Source organism: Stegostoma tigrinum, chromosome 15 (genome assembly GCF_030684315.1).
Source record: "Stegostoma tigrinum isolate sSteTig4 chromosome 15, sSteTig4.hap1, whole genome shotgun sequence".
Taxonomy (NCBI): domain Eukaryota; kingdom Metazoa; phylum Chordata; class Chondrichthyes; order Orectolobiformes; family Stegostomatidae; genus Stegostoma; species Stegostoma tigrinum.
The window spans coordinates 22,081,194-22,097,547 of NC_081368.1; the positions used below are offsets into that span (position 1 = coordinate 22,081,194).

General features: G+C 40.8%; 1 protein-coding gene across 1 annotated transcript in view; it reads right to left on the reverse strand.

Moving 5' to 3' along the window:
• Positions 1–16,354, reverse strand: part of abcb7 (ATP-binding cassette, sub-family B (MDR/TAP), member 7) — an 86,675-nt gene that overhangs the window by 62,816 nt on the left and 7,505 nt on the right. The window contains exon 2 of the mRNA XM_048544499.2: positions 4,244–4,324. Within this exon, the coding sequence (XP_048400456.2) occupies positions 4,244–4,324 (81 nt within the window). The remainder of the gene's footprint in view (positions 1–4,243; positions 4,325–16,354) is intronic.

A 16,354-nucleotide genomic window follows, 5' to 3' on the forward strand; every position in this document is an offset into this window, starting at 1 on the left:
CATTGGCCCATCAAGTCCACACTGACACTCCAAAGAGCATCCCACCCAGACTCAGCACCTCCCCTTCACCCCAAACCCTATCCCCTTAACCCTTCATTTCCTATGGTTAGTCCACCCAGCCAGCACATCCCTAGACACCACGCAGCATGGCCAATCCAGCTAACCTGCACATCTTTGGATTGTGGAAGGAAATTGCATCACCTGGACGAAACCTACGCAGACAGACAGACAGTGTGCAAACGACACACAGACAATCAATCCCCAGGGTGGAACTGAACCGGGGTCCCTGGTGCTGTGAGGCAGCAGTGCTAACTACTGAACCACCATGCTGCTCTGTACAAAATGTCAAATTCTTAACTTGCTTTTTACAAATCAGAAAATAGAATTTTAAGACAAGTTCTGCATCTGCACAGGTAACTTCAATGGGAGATTGCAAAATCTCTACGCAGCCACTTAAGTAAAGACTAATTTATCATAATGTAACAAATTAAAATTTCTCAGCAAGTCATTCACACAATTATTTCTGAAATAAGATTTGAAAATTAATAAATGCCCCAAATTTCTGCTTACATTTGTGGTTATTCAGTGTCAGATCATCATCCTCCAATTGCAGTGTGACACGTTATTCCTTGCCACAAAGTTGGAACAATAGGAGCTGCCGGCTGGATAAATTCTAGTAATTTCATCTTAAAAGGTCATCCAGTGAAAACTGCAAATCATATTCCTCTTTCTTGATCATGGCTAGTGTGATATACTTCAATGATAATTGCAATAACTTAATTAAATCAAAAGTAGATTAAACATTAGCAGCTTTGGCATGCTAGACCACTTTACACACTAGCAGTCAGATGAAAAAAATTCTGATAGCATAGCGCCTCTGCATAATGCATTGTCGAACAAAATAAACCCAATATATTGTATCTTTCTTTCTTGATGGAATGGAATCACACAAATGCAACAGCCGCTAATACTGCTAAGTACTTTATCAAAATGTTTCAACTCACACAAGCCTAGGGAATTAACTATTGCAACAAATGCACAACTGCCTCAAAACCCAACCAATTCTGTTGACTGGTACCATTCTGTTCTCTGCAATTCAATATTAAGTGGAACTCAACCCATGGAACTCGAGGAGTATTGCAAAAAGTAGATTAATAGTATGAGTTACTCAAATGGAAGAAAGGTACAATGATAACAACATTAAGACAAATTTAATAGAATCAAATCATAGAATCCCTACAGTGTGGAAACAGGACTTTCGGTCCTGTAAGTCTACACTGACACTCAGAACATCCCATCCACTCATCCCCACATGACCCACCTAATCTACACATCCCTGAAAACTACTGGCAATTTAGCATAGCCAATCTACCTTGCCTGCACATCTTTGGAGTGTGTGAGCAATCCAGAGCACCCAGAGGAAACCCCCGCAGACACAGGGAGAACGTGCAAACTCCACACAGAGGGTTGCTCCACGGAGGAAACGAACCCGGATCCCTGGTGCTGTGAGGCAACAGTGCTAACCACTGAGCCATTGTGCCACCTAAATTTCTGATAGGATAAGAGATTCTGCATTACCCGGAGTACTGTGCAAAGTTTTGGCCTCATTATCTGAGGAACAACGTTTTGGCTATGAAGATTTACCAAACCCAATCTAGGCTCCCCAGGACTGATGGATGAACACAGCTGGATTATTTTAAGGCAATATTCACTGAAGTTTTAAGGATGGGGAAGGGGGTAATCTCACAGAAACTCAAAATTCTAAAGTCCAGACAAGTCAAAAACTGGAAGGGTGTTCCTGATGTCTGGGGAATCCAGAACACGGGATCAGCGTTGAAAGGTACAGGGTAGGCCACTTAGGACTGAGGAGAATTTCGTCACCCAGAGGGTAGTGGGCCTGTTGGATTCTCTGCCCGAGAAAGCAGTTGAGGCCAAAATACTGAATGTTTTCAGGAAGTAATTTGATATGACGGTAAAATACAAAGGCCTCCTGCACAATCTGATTACTGCAAAAATTCCATTCCACCAGTCCAAAGATATGCAGGTTAGGTGGATTGGCCATGCTAAATTTCCCCTTAGTATCCAGGAATGTGTAGATTAGGTGGATTAGCCATAGTAAATGCAGGGTTATGGGCACAGAATGGGAGGGTCAGGTGCTCTTCAGAGTGTCAGTATGGACTTGATTGGCCACTTCCACTCTGGAGGGATTCTATGATGTTATGATTCATTCCCCCAGTTTCACTGTTAGTATCACATCTGTTCAGATGACGCTGGCTTCCATATCTCTGACAATGACCTTTATCCTCAACTGAGGATTTTCCATCGTTGTGGTCAACTGGATCCACCCATTTTCCTCTGCCCTCTCTCTTTCCAAGAGCCAGGTTCTCCTTGCGCTCACTTTCTACCCTACTGGTAAGAAAACGAATGTAATGTTGTTGTTTATCTCAAGAGGATTGGAATATAAAAGCAGTGATGTGCTTCTGAGAATTTATAAAGCTCTTGTTAGGCCCCATAATAATAAACTGTCTAATTTTGGGCCCCACATCTCAGGAAGGACATACTGCGTGTCCAGCGGAGATTCACATGGATGATCCCTGGAATGGTAGGTTTAACGTACGATGAACGGCTAAGGATCCTGGGATTGTATTCATTAGAGTTTAGAAGGTAGAGGGGAGATCTAATAGAAATGTACAAGATAATGTATAGCTTAGAAAAGGTGGACGCTGGCAAGTTGTTTCCGTTAGGCGGGGAGACTAGGACCTGTGGACACAGTCTTAGAATTAGAGGATTAAATTTAAAAAAGAAATTAGGAGACATTTCTTTAGCCAGAGTGTGGTGGGCCTGTGGAATTCATTGCCACGGAGAGCAGTGGAGGCCGGGACGTCGAATGCCTTCAAGGCAGAGATTGATAAATTCTTGATCTCACAAGGAATCAAGGGCCACAGGGAGAGTGCAGGGAAGTGGAGTTGAAACGCCCAACAGCCGTGATTTAAATGGCAGAATGGACTCGATGGGCCGAATAGCCTTACTTGCACTCGTATGTCTTATGGTCTCATCTGCACCCTCCATCAGTCCCACCACTTCCATTAGTATGCTACCAAAAATATTTTCACCTCCTCTCCACTGTCGGCATTCCACAGGAACCATTCCCTCCGTGACAACCCAGTCCACTTCTCCATCACCACTAATGCTTCCTCACTCGCCTAGTGCACCTTGCCATGCAATTGCAGTGGGATAAATACTTGCCAATTCACCACCTCACTGTCCAAAGCACTAAACACACCTTCCAGGTAATGTAGCATTTCACCTGTACTTCTTCCAACCTCGTGCAGGCCTGAAGGGTCATACTGGACTTGAAACACTAATTACCTCTGTCCACAGATGCTGCCAGACCTGTATAGTTTCTTCAGCATATGTTTAGCTGCAGGAATTAGATGTACTTCTTAGGTCTAACGGGTTCAAAGGGTATGGGGAGAATTGGGAAACAGGGTACTGTGTTGGCTGATAACTGTGATCATCTTGAATGGCAGATCAGGCTTAAAGGGCTGAATGGCCTACCTCTGCTCTTAAGTTTCTAAAATATTCAATGTACTTTTTGCAAATGCCAGCCAAATCAAAAAGTGGTATTGATGGATGGCAGACCTTTCTGGAGGAACAAGATAAAGCCAAGCATTAAAAAGGTGACTGGAAACATAATTTGAGATGATAAAAAAATGTCCTTATGCAAGTGATCGGAATTTGGAATGCAGTGGATGGCAGCTTCTACTGAATCTATGTACACCATGCCCCCAAAAATGAAATGGACAAAAACTCAAAAGAAAGGGAATTGAGAAATTATAAGAAAGGAATGGCAAGAATGGGGCTAATTGGATTGCCTTGAAAAAGCAGCAGCATAACCTAGATGGCTGTAATATTCTGTGAACATCCTGGAGTGCTCTCACTTTTCTCCTCATTGAACAACATTTGTAAAATTTGGAGGAGGCATGCAAACCAATTACTCGAATTACTGTTTTAGTATATAGTATGATGAGAAGTAACTGGCAAAGGGAGAAAATTTACAGGGATTCTCATCACCCCAAGTATAAAAATGTTGAATGTTGTAACAGACTGCAATTAACTTATGTAGGAGATGGAGGAAGTGTCAAAAAATTATTGATAAAAAGAAGTTAGCCAAAATTTACTTCTTCCATATGATTGTCTCCACTTACACCTTGGAAAACTAAACAGAGCATTAAAATCCAACCTTTGCAGCCTCCAATATGTGCCTTGCAGTTTTTCCCCTCGAATTTTGCAAGGTTCCATATTTTGAATATGCTGAAGAAGCCTAAAGAGAAAAATAAAAGCAGAAGAATCAACATCTTTCATATCCCGAAAATATTAATCAAAATCTTAAAGCTGCCGCAAATGTTTTCAAAGGCAATTAATAAATAGAGATGGTGCGGCTCATTTACTAGCCTGAAAATTAATAAGGTAAAGTTCACTCAAATGAAGTTACGGTGGAAATACTCATCAAATGGAGATTATTAATACTGTATCTAACAGGTTAATAAGGTGAACAAAATTACTGCAGCACAACTGAATATTTGAAATCTTGCAAAAGCACACCATGCAATCTTGTAATTCACAATGTCCTTATTTTCCCAGTAACAATTTCGATTTTATCTTTTCTATCGTGAACAATGCACTTAGCAACACCATGATGTCAATTTATGCCTCAGCACCAGAACTATAAAAAATCAGGTATTACAGAAGCACCTTGTTTAAATGAGCTGTATTGTGCTAAAGTATACACAGGGTACAGTTTTATTTTTAAAAGGCCAATACAGAACGACATTACAATGCAGAAAGAGATAAAAATAGAACACAGATACAGAGAACATAGTTTTGCAATCTTCCTAAGCTTTATTCTCTTGTTTGATTATTCTCTTTGAATACAATAAAGTAATCTTGACTGCACAGCAGCATAGTTCATAATAATTCAGACTACATGCTATATAAAAGCAAGATGTTGTGTATGTACAACATATTGTGCAGGGTCAACAGCAATGGCTGTCCAGCGCTCAAGTGTCAAGATATCCCAGCAAAGGCAACAGCCAGTGACGATGCGTGTGTTAGGCACCAGGTTTAACTTTACACAATGGCCTGCTTCTTCCATGCCGTCTGCATGACCTTCATGTACAGAAGTATTAGAAGTAATTAAAACAGTCACAGGTTGCCTGTTAAAGATCCCGTGGTACTATTCTGAAGGACAGTAAGTTATCCACAGTGTGCAGGCCAAGAAATATGCTTCCAATCAAGATGGCAAAAACTGATTTGCTGGTTATCACCATCCTGTTATTCGAGAGAGTTAGCTCTAATCACTGATGACCACGTTCCCGACATCACAACAGTGAGAACATTTCATGAAGAAAAATGCCTTTTTGATTGTAAAGTACTTGAAGTGTCACAGAGTCATACAGAATGGAGTCAAACGCGTTGGTCCAACTCACCCACGCCAAGCAGGCATCCCAATCTGACCTAGTCCTATTTGCCAGCATTTGGCCCATTTCCCTCTCAACCCTTCCTATTTATATACCCATCCAGGTGCCCTTTAAATGTTGTAATTGTACCCGCCTCCACCAATTCCATCCACAGAGTACTCACCTTAAATCTGTGTCCTCTAGTTTAGCAGCCCCCTCCCCACTCCGGGGGGGGCGGGCAGGAGAGAAAGAAAAACCTTGGCTGCTCACCCTGTCCATGCCCTCTATACAGTCACCCAAGACTCCAGGAGAAACATTCCCAGCCTATTCAGCCTCTCCTGTAGCTCAAACACTCCAGTCTCACCAACATCCTTATAAATCTTTTCTGCACCCTCTAAGGTTAAACAACAACCTTCCAAAGAAGGGTGACCAGAATTGAATGCAGTATTCCAAAGTGGCCTCACTCATGTTGTAAACAGCTGCAACATGGTATCTCAACTGCTATACTCAATTTATGACCAATGAAGGCAAGCATACCAAACGCCTTCTTCACCACCCTGTCTATCTATGACTCCACTTTCAAGGAACGATGCACCTGCAACCCTAGGTCTCTTTGTTTAGCAACACTCCCCAGGACCCTACCATTAACTATACAAGTCCTGCCCTGGCTTCCTTTACCAAAATGTAGCACCTCAAATTTATCTAAATTAAACTCCATCTGCCACTCCGCAGTCCATCGATCAAGGTTCCAAAATCCATCTCTCAGGCTTGCTGCAACGTTCCAGTGAAGCTTAGTGTAAGCTGGAAGCACAACACCTTATTTTCTGCTCGGGGATGTTGCAGCCCTCTGGACTCAATAGAGTTTCAATAATTTCAGCGGTCGAATTCTCCCATGTTCCAGCATCCAACTCACACACCAGGCCTTGTTATCACATAGTGGTTACCAATAAGTAGTGAGTAAGTGTAGATTAAGTCTCCATTAACAGCTATTCACTCTCCTAGCCAGATCATTATCCACTGCTTTGTCTGTACAACTGTTCTTCTCTTTAGGCTCTATCCCCACCTATCATTTAATTATTACCCCTCCACCCACCCTATTGTCTGCATATAAACCAACAATTTTCTAGCTATCATCAGTTGTGAAGAGGAGTCATCAGACCTGAAATATTAACTCTGATTTCTCTGCAGAGATGCTGCCAGACCTGCTGAGCTTTTCCAGCCACTTCTGTTTTTGCTCATCACTATGGGTCGTTCAGATATAGGCTAACTAGTTATTTGTATTTATTCATGCAGGGAAATTAGGTGTAGCTGGCTGAGCCAATATTTATTGCCTATGCAGTTGTTGACTTGCTCACCAAACTAGTAAGTTTGTTCACAAACGTTTTATCACCATGCTAAGTAATATCATCAGCGTGCCTCCGGCGAAGCATCTGCATTCTGTCCCACTTACTATGAACGCGCTCCAGTTTGCTTGGGTGGGTGGCATCACTTCTGGGCTCTCCATGTTTGTTACTGGAGTTCCGGTTTGAGTGCCAGGCCTCCAGGAATTCGCGTGTGTCTCTTTGCTTGGCTTGTCCTAGGATGGCTACCTTGTCCCAGTCAAGTTGGTGTCCCTCTTTGTCCACGTCCATTGAAATAAGTGATAGTTGGTCACGTCTCTTGGTAGCTAGTTGGTGCTCATGAGTCCTGTTGGCTAGTTTCCTTCCAGTTTGCCCTATGTAATGTTTTTGGCAGTCTTTGCATGGTATCTTGAAAATAATGTCGGTTCTGCTAGTTGCAGTTGTCAGATCCTTTCTCCTCGTTAGTACATGTGGACACAGAGGGACACCAATTCATCTAGGACAACATAGCCATTTTAGGACAGCCAAGTAAAAACACACAAGAATCCCTGAGGCCTGGCACTCAAACTGGAACTCTACTAATGAACATGTAGAGCTGGACCCCATATGCCTACCACTAAGGAACAAATTGGAAGTGACGCTACCCACCCCAGCAAACCGAGACACAAACAGCAAGCAGGACAGAACATCAATGCTTCACCAGATGTGCACTGATGTTATTTAGCAGGGTGACAAAATGTTTGCAAACAAACCTACCAGCTTGGAGAGCAAGCCAACGGCTGTATTAACAACACCAACTACAAATCTTCTCAACATTTCTCTTGAATTTATTGCCTCTTGCTAGTTGAGCTTGAGAAGGAAGCATGAGCTGCCTTCTTTAACCACTGCAGTCCATTTGGTATCGATACACCCACAATGCTGTTAGGATGGAGTTCCAGGATTCTAATCCAGCAAAAGTGAAAGAATGTTAGAACATTTACAAATCAGGATGGCGACTGGTTTGGAGGAGAACTTTCAGGTGGTATTGTGCCCATGTATCTGCTGACATCACAGTTGGTAGTAGGGGGAAGGTGCTATCTAAAGAGCCTTGATGACTTTCTGCAACTTCTTTTATAGATGGTACACAGTACTGCTAAATAGAGACAATGAATTTCGATGTGGCGCCAATCAAGCTGACTGCTTTGCCATGGATGGATTTCAAGTTGACGGCTGTTGAAACTGCATTCATTTAGACAAGTGGGGAGTATTCCATCATAATCCTGACTTGTACCTTGTAGATGGCATACAGGCTTTTGGGAGTGAGGTGGTGATTTATGTGCTGCAGGATTCCTAGCCTCAAATGTCTCTTGTAGCCATAGTATTTAGGTGGCTACTGCAGTTTGATTTCTGGGCATTGGCAACTCCCAAGATGTTGACAAAGGTGTGTGGTGTTAGAAACGTGTAAGATGACATTATTGTGATCTCAGCTGATAGTAATACTGGACAAGGTAGATGCCAGAATGAGGGCTGGCTCGATAGGGCTTTTAATATTAGAAATTGGTTATTGTGAAAGTTTGTCAGAGAAACATTTACATTTGGCTGCTTTAACAATAGAACTTAAGTTTATTACACAACAAGATACAAACAAAGCTTTGTTAGAAAGACCTTAACACTGTCACAATCCACCTGGGAAAGCACACTGATAAATAAGCCCCACTAATCCTGCATGTTTCAACAGCCGTCAACTTGAAATCCATCCATAGCAAAGCAGTCAGCTTGATTGGCGCCACATCGAAATTCACTGTCTCTATTTAGCAGTACTGTGTACCATCTATAAAAGAAGTTGCAGAAAGTCATCAAGGCTCTTTAGATAGCACCTTCCCCCTACTACCAACTGTGATATCAGCAGATACATGGGCACAATACCACCTGAAAGTTCTCCTCCAAACCAGTCGCGATCCCGATTTGTAACAGAAGTTAAAGATTTAACCAAATTACTCAAAGTCCTCAATTTTCCTGCATGGACTAAGGTTACAATAACACTAAACAGGTTTCTGTACTTAACAATAAGCTAAACAAAAATCTATTTATTACAGGAAGATAAAGCATGAATTATCAACTTACAACTCTAAATTGAACACAACCTCTTCAAAAACAAAACACACATGCAGACAAACAAAAAATGCTATCAGTGAAGGAAATTTTATTAAGGGAGCTCAGTGAGGTGCCCCTTTGCTTCTTCAGTGTCTTTCTGATTTGATCTTCGTTTCAAGCTTCCACAGTTCTTTACTGAAGACACAGGGCAGTTGGCACACTGATTAAAAACTGAAAGAACTGTGGATGCTGTAAACCAGAGACAAAATTGGAAATTTCTGGAAAAGCTCAGCAAATCCAGCTGCAACCGTGGACAGCACCACAGTTAATGTTTCAGGTCAAGTGTCCCTTCCTCAGGACTGCGAGGCCTGAATTTTTCCAGCAACTTCTGCTTTTAGCACACTAACTATTTAATCTCAGTTATCGGTTACAGGCAGCCATTTAAAAGCAAACATGAGAGTAAGACTAGCAAGCTATCTTCCAGCTCTGTTACTTCTCTGAAAGGGGTGGGGGGGGGGGGGGGGGGAGGAGAGAGGGAGCGGGAGGGGGAGGATGATAGAGAGTGCGCAGCTGGATGAACATAGCAGGCCAAGACCCTTCATCAGAGTGCTCCGGAAGGAGGAGGGTAACTTATTCAGGTTAGGTATCCCTGGAAGAGGCTTCGCAGTGAAGTTAAAATTGTATCAGAGATAATGGGAACTGCAGATGCTGGAGAATCCAAGATAACAAAGTGTGAAGCTGGATGAACACAGCAGGCCAAGCAGCATCTCAGGAGCACAAAAGCTAACACAGCAGGCCAGGATGTTGTCTTTCTGTTGGTGTTCTGTTTACACACACAGGCTGATTGACTTTTCAAATCAGAACTAGTTGTGGGGGTCAGGAGTTCTCAGCATGGCAACAAATCTGTTCACTTGCCCAGGAGCCTGACAACAGCTCGTCACTGGGCAAACCTGCCCTGACACACCCACAGTGCTGATGAATGCAACAATTCTTCCTCACCACTTGAACACGGCAACAGTGCAAATGCAACTTACAATATGTTCTAGTAACATTAAAACTGTAACATTTCCTCCCACAGTTTACTTGGTGTAACGCAGTGTCTTGTTTCCTATTTTGGAACACGAGGCAAAAATTAAAGAAAAATGAAAAAGATGCAGTCTTTACAGCACACACATCAGAACAAAGTTTCACCTCGTTTCCCAACATGATCTGATACCGAGACTCAATCCCAGAGTTAAATACTGAGATCAGGGAAATATTTAAGTTTCCACACCACTGATTCATTCCAGTTCCATTTCTGTGGACCACAGAGACAATTTAATGATCCTTTTTGGATGTGCAACCACGAACTTTTCACAATTCTGACAGCCAAAATTTTAGCGCAAACAACTTGAAGACTTCTACACACATTCACTCAGCTTGCAAACTACGCAGACTAGAAAACACTTCTGTTGAGGTGATGAGATCCCCTAATTGAACTATTTTTCTTCCAGGAGAAAAACTGTTTATCTCAGAAGTAAACTGAGTTCTTCAGACATAACTTCAAAACATTCTGCTCTGAAATCAATATTAAATTCATTGTCTTAACGTGCCTTCTCTGCCTGTGAGAGAAACAACCATTTCATCAATTAACACCAGAGCTCGCCTCAGCAGATGGCTTAAGTTGTGCCCTTTCTCAGCAATTATATATTTATGTCACTGTTCCCAATGATTTTTAAAAAAACCTTCACAGAACTGGCCTATACACATATATATAAGTGCCTATGCAACAAGATCTGACAAATACACAAATGGAACTCCACTGGCATCACGCATGCCAAGAAGATATTGACAGTCGATAGGCTTGCAATATGTCTTTTATTATTTTGCTGCAGAAAGGCGATATTGCTTAAGACTATCAAAGTCTGACTGATAAGTAAGCACAGAATATAAAGGTTAATTTCAAAGGGCATTCAGGCCTTGGGTGAAAAGCCTCCCTCGGCATACTGCTTACTTTAAAGGTTTCAAATACCAACTCCATTTCTTTTCTGGTTCTTGAAGAATTTATATCTAGAAATTTCCATTTGCCTTTCATTAGAAATATACATTAGACAGAATGTATGTCTAGGCTTTTTAATCATTTTAATAACATTATAGATGTTATTATTTACCACAGATTGTATCATTGTTTGAGACATTTTCTCAAGTATTTATTGCTGATGGTGTTTTCTAATGAAATATTTAATTAAAGAATTGTACCAGCAAAATTACAAATACATTAAAGGGTTTGCATTACTACATATTCAGTAAAGTTGAAGTACTTCCTTAACCATAGGCAAATGTATAGGACGCTCACCCGAGTCAGGGGTTTGAGGGCTTACATTCCACTCCAGGGTTTTAGCACGACATTGGCATACCAAGCCATTTTCAGATCACACATAACCACTTCAAATACAGCAGGGGTGTCAAGGTGTTCCAGCCAATTATATCCCTCAAATAAAAACTAGACTAGCTAGTTATTAATTTGTGGGACTTTGCTGTGGAAATGTGGCGGATGTACATCTTCATAACAATGGTGATTATATGTAACATACTGCTTAAAATGGCTTAAAATGCTCAGAGACATCTATCAGTCACGAAAGGCGCCACAGGAATGCAAGTCTTTCCTTAAGAGAAGGAATTCTCATTAAGAACCTAACTGATGCTATGCAATATGGAATTTAATGAAGGAGAGTGTCCAGTATCTTCAATGAAATACAATTCAGGTTAGAAGTTCAGAGTCCAGGTGTGTTAAAGCTACAGTAGCGAGTATATCCAGGAAGCAAATACCCCCATAGTTGGACTTTCAGCTTGGAGAGATCCGTGCGAAGGAAACTTTTGAAAGTTTAACCTTCAAGCCTACATTATAAATGCCTTTGCCTACCAGTACGCAAAGCAAGAACCATAAAGATAAGACAAAGGAGCAGCTGTAGACCATTCACTTGAGGTCATGACTAATCAGATTATCATCAACTCCACTTTCCTGCTTTATCTTCATAACCCTTAATTCCCTCACTGAGGAAAACTCTCTCAGCTTTGAATATTCTTAACAACCTAGATTCAACAGTTCTGTCAACAATTACACTATTTGGAATAAATCCCACGCTGAAAAGATTTAGAAGGATGTTGCCAGGATTGGTGAGTTTGAACAATAGGAAGAGGCTGAATAAGCTGTGGATTTTTTCTCGTGGAGCGTCAGAAATTGAGCAGTGGCCTTATAGAGGTTTATAAAATCATGAGGGGCATGGATAGGGTGAAAAAGCATGGTCTTCTTCCTCAGGTGGGGAAATCCAAAACAGTGAGAGGAGAACTATTTAAAAAGGACCCAAAGAAGGGTTTAGAGGGATACGGGCCAAATGCTAACAAAAGCAACTAGTTCAGGTTGGGATGCCTGATCAGCACAGAGCAGTTCAACTGAGAGTCATACAGCACAGAAACAGACTCTTATGGTTTCTATTTATCTTAAATGTATAAACTTTTAGAGAGATTATGTCCTCTGCACACAGACTCTCCCAGAAATGGGAAACAATCCCTCCACATGCACTCTGTCAAGCCAAAAGAACTTTAACAAAGACAACTCTCATTCTTCTAAACTCCAATCAGTATAGGCTCAGCCTCTCCATAGCTAGAATTAACAATGAATCTTTTCTAATGCTTGCATATCGTGCCTTAGAAAAGGGATGAAAAACTGTTTACACTATTCTAGCTACTTTTAACAGTTATAGCAAGACTTCCCTATTTTTCATATAAAGGTCAACAGTCCATTTGCCTTCCCTATTACCTATTGAACTTGGATGATAGCTTTTTGTGATTTTTGCACAAGAACCCCAAATCACATTGAGCAGCTGCTTTTGGCACTTTCACTATTTAAATAATATTCAACGCTATTATTCCGGCCAAAGTGCATAACCTCATACTTTCTCTCTGCACGTGCCTTCCAATATCAAAGCATTATAGAAATATAACTACCTGCTGAATCTTTTAATTGAACGATGTTTTAAAAAAAAGCAGTGGGTGAATAAATCTCAATGCCTGAAATGCAAATCTGATGGGAATTATGAATCTTCAGTGACATCAACCATGCAAGCGCCAAATGTACTTTTCTCAACAGATTCTTAGCTGGGGTCAGAAGATAAAACATATCCCAATCTATTGGGTAGTGGGCACCAAGTCAAAATAAAATTGTGACTTTGTTGGAAGTCTGAATGTATTGATATTGCACTAATGGAAAACTGAAAGAGCTTTTTAAACAAATCTGCAATGTTCAACACTAAAATAAAACAATGTTTTACAATTAAATTGTATCCCAATGTTTGAAATCATTGCGATGGAACAGACAGCTCAAAAGCTTAGACATGTATGGCAAATGAAGTATATTGAAACAAATGCTAAGGGACTGACTAATTACTTCAACCATCAGCTGCTCAAAAAGTTAAATGCATAAAATGCTTGTTTAACAAAGATGGAGAGTGTAGCTTTCAAACTGGCAATGCTATTTGGCAATGTTCAGTAAGACACTGAAAAGTTTTGAGCATAAAAAAATACTGAGGCTAGTGGTGTAATACTAATGGCTAAATTGGTGAGTAAAGCCACAGAAAAAGGAGGTTCTAAATACTAGAGATAATGGGAACTGCAGATGCTGGAGAATCCAAGATAATAAAATGTGAGGCTGGATGAACACAGCAAGCCCAGCAGCATCTCAGGAGCACAAAAGCTGACGTTTTGGGCCTAGACCCTTCATATACTAGTTCAGTACAGGCCTATCTTGCCAGCTATGAGCAGTTCTTGGAATTGAGTGAACTGCCACACTAAGGCAGTTACAGCTCAAGATAACTGACCAATTGCAGCTAGGTGCACATTTAGATAAACGTTCAAAATTGGTTGCATTTCTACACAACCTTCGTCTTGAGGAATTATTCTAAATTTCAATTTAATTCAAGTTGGCAGTAAACTTCTAACAGAGAAGCAAAATAGCTAGGAATGCCAGATTATTACAACTGATCATCCTTGTGTTCTGATGAAAGAATGACCTGAAACGTTAGCAGCTTCATTTCACAGATGCTGCCTGACCTGATTATTTCAAGCATTTTCCCAAATATCAACATTATATTTGATTATAGGCAGTTATCCTTCTGAAACAACTAGCCCTCCAAACATATATAAGCATAGTAGCATTCATAAAGCTCTTAATTTTCACATTAAAATTTCACACCTCTTACAAAATGATCAGACAGACGGATTGCCATCTGATTAAACTAAAATCTCCCACATGCCGTTTATTTGCACAGGAAACATCAGCTTGCCAACAGACAAATAGAGTTAATAGAAAAACAGTAAAAGAAAATAAAAATGAAATGAAAGACTTGCATTCATATAGCAATTTTCACAACTACCACATGTCTCAAAGCAGTTTACAGCCATTAATGAACTTTTGAAATGTTTTCAGTGTTATATGAATTGCTGAAGATGGGATTGCAGGTGCAGCAGGTGATTAAAAGGCATAGAATTTTGTCTGCCATTACCTAAGGGATGAGAGTTTTAAAACAGGGAGGCTATGCTGCAGCTGTATAGGGTCCTGGTGAGGCCACACCTGTAGTACTGTGTGCAGTTTTGGTCTCCTTACTTGAGAAGGGATATACTAGCACTGGAGGGGGTGCAGAGGAGATTCACTCAATTGATTCCAGAGTTGAGAGGGTTGGATTATTAGGAGAGACTGAGTAGGCTGGGATTATACTCATTGGAATTCAGAAGAATGAGATGAGATCTTATAGAAACATATAAGATTATGAAGGGAATAGATAAGGTGGAGGCAGGAAGGTTGTTTCCACTAGCAAGTGAAACTAGGACTAGAGGGCATTGCCTCAAAATAAAGGGAAGCAGATGTAGGACTGAGGTCAGGAGGAACTTCTTCACCCAAAGAGTTGTGAATCCTTGGAATTCCCTGCCCAGTGAAGTGGTTGAAGCTACCTCACAATGTTTTTAAGGCAAGGCTAGATAAATTTTTGAAAGATAAGGGAATGGGCGGGTAAGTGCAGCTGAGTCTCAAAAAGATCAGCTATGATCTTATTAAATGGCAGGGCAGGCTCGAGGGGCCAGGTGGCCTACTCCTGCTCCTAGTTCTTATGTTGTAGGAAATATTGCAGCCAATCTACACACAGCAAACTACCACAAATAGCAATGTGATAACAACCATATAACTTGAAAATTGAAGAACTACGAACAGGAACAGACAACGAAGACCCTTAAGCCTGCTCCATCAGTCAATCTGATTATAGCTGGTCTTATTTCAGTCTCACTTTCCTGTGACTCTCCATACCTCTTCAATATATTACTAATTAAAAATCCGTCTATCTCTTTGAACTTGCTTAATGTCCTGGCATTCATCATATTCTGGAGTAGTGAATTTCACAGATTCACAATCCTGTTAGAGAATTAATTTCTCATCTGTTTTAAATCTACTACCCCTTATCCTAAAACTGAGACCTCTCATTCTAAATCATCCCATAAGAGGAAATATTCTTTCTATGTCTACTTTGCCAATCCCCATTTGCATGTTATATACATCAACTAGATTTCCTCTCACTCTCTTCAAAGGCAAACCCTTCTCCTCTGAAATCAGTCTAGTAAAACTCCTCAGAACTGTCTCCAATGCAAATATATAACTCCAGTAGGGGGCTAAAAACTGCACAGAATACTCCAGGTGCATTCTCACTAATGCATTATACAGTTGCACCAACACATCCCTACTTTTATACACTATTCCTTTAGCAATAAATGCCAAAATTCCATCTGCCTTCCTTAGTACCTGCAATAGTTTTCTGTGATTCACGCGCAAGGACACTCATCCCCCTGCACTGAAGCACTCAAATTTCTCTCCATTTTGTAGATAGGTTGCCTTTATATTGTTCTGACTAAAATGGATAGCATCACATTTATCTGGGTAAAGCTCCATCAGAAAATTTTGACCCATTCATCTAACCTAGCTATGCACATTTGTAAATTTCTCATTTCTTTATGGCAATTAATTGTCCCACCTATTTTAGTGTCATCTGCAAATCTGGCTATCCTTCTATCTTTACTTCCAAGTCATTAATATAATCATAATACTTAAAGTTTTGACAAAGATCATTGCTTGGGCGGAGGGTGAGGTTGTTGACTTGCTTGCCAAGCTGGCTTGTTTCTGTTCAGATGTTTTGTCACCATGCTAGGTAATATCATCAGTGAAGCCTCTGATGAAGTGATGTTATTCTACTCTGCTTGGAATTTAAACTGTCCAGTCCGTTACGCTGAGTACTGTCATTTCTGGTTTTGATCTATATGGGGTCCAATTCTAAATGATTATTGATTGAAGTGCATTCTGTATATTCAGACAACAAAGGCCATCGGTTCAACTGGGACAAAGTAGCCACAGTAGCCCAAGCCAAACACAGACATGCATGGCAATTCCTAGAGGCAGGTTCTACA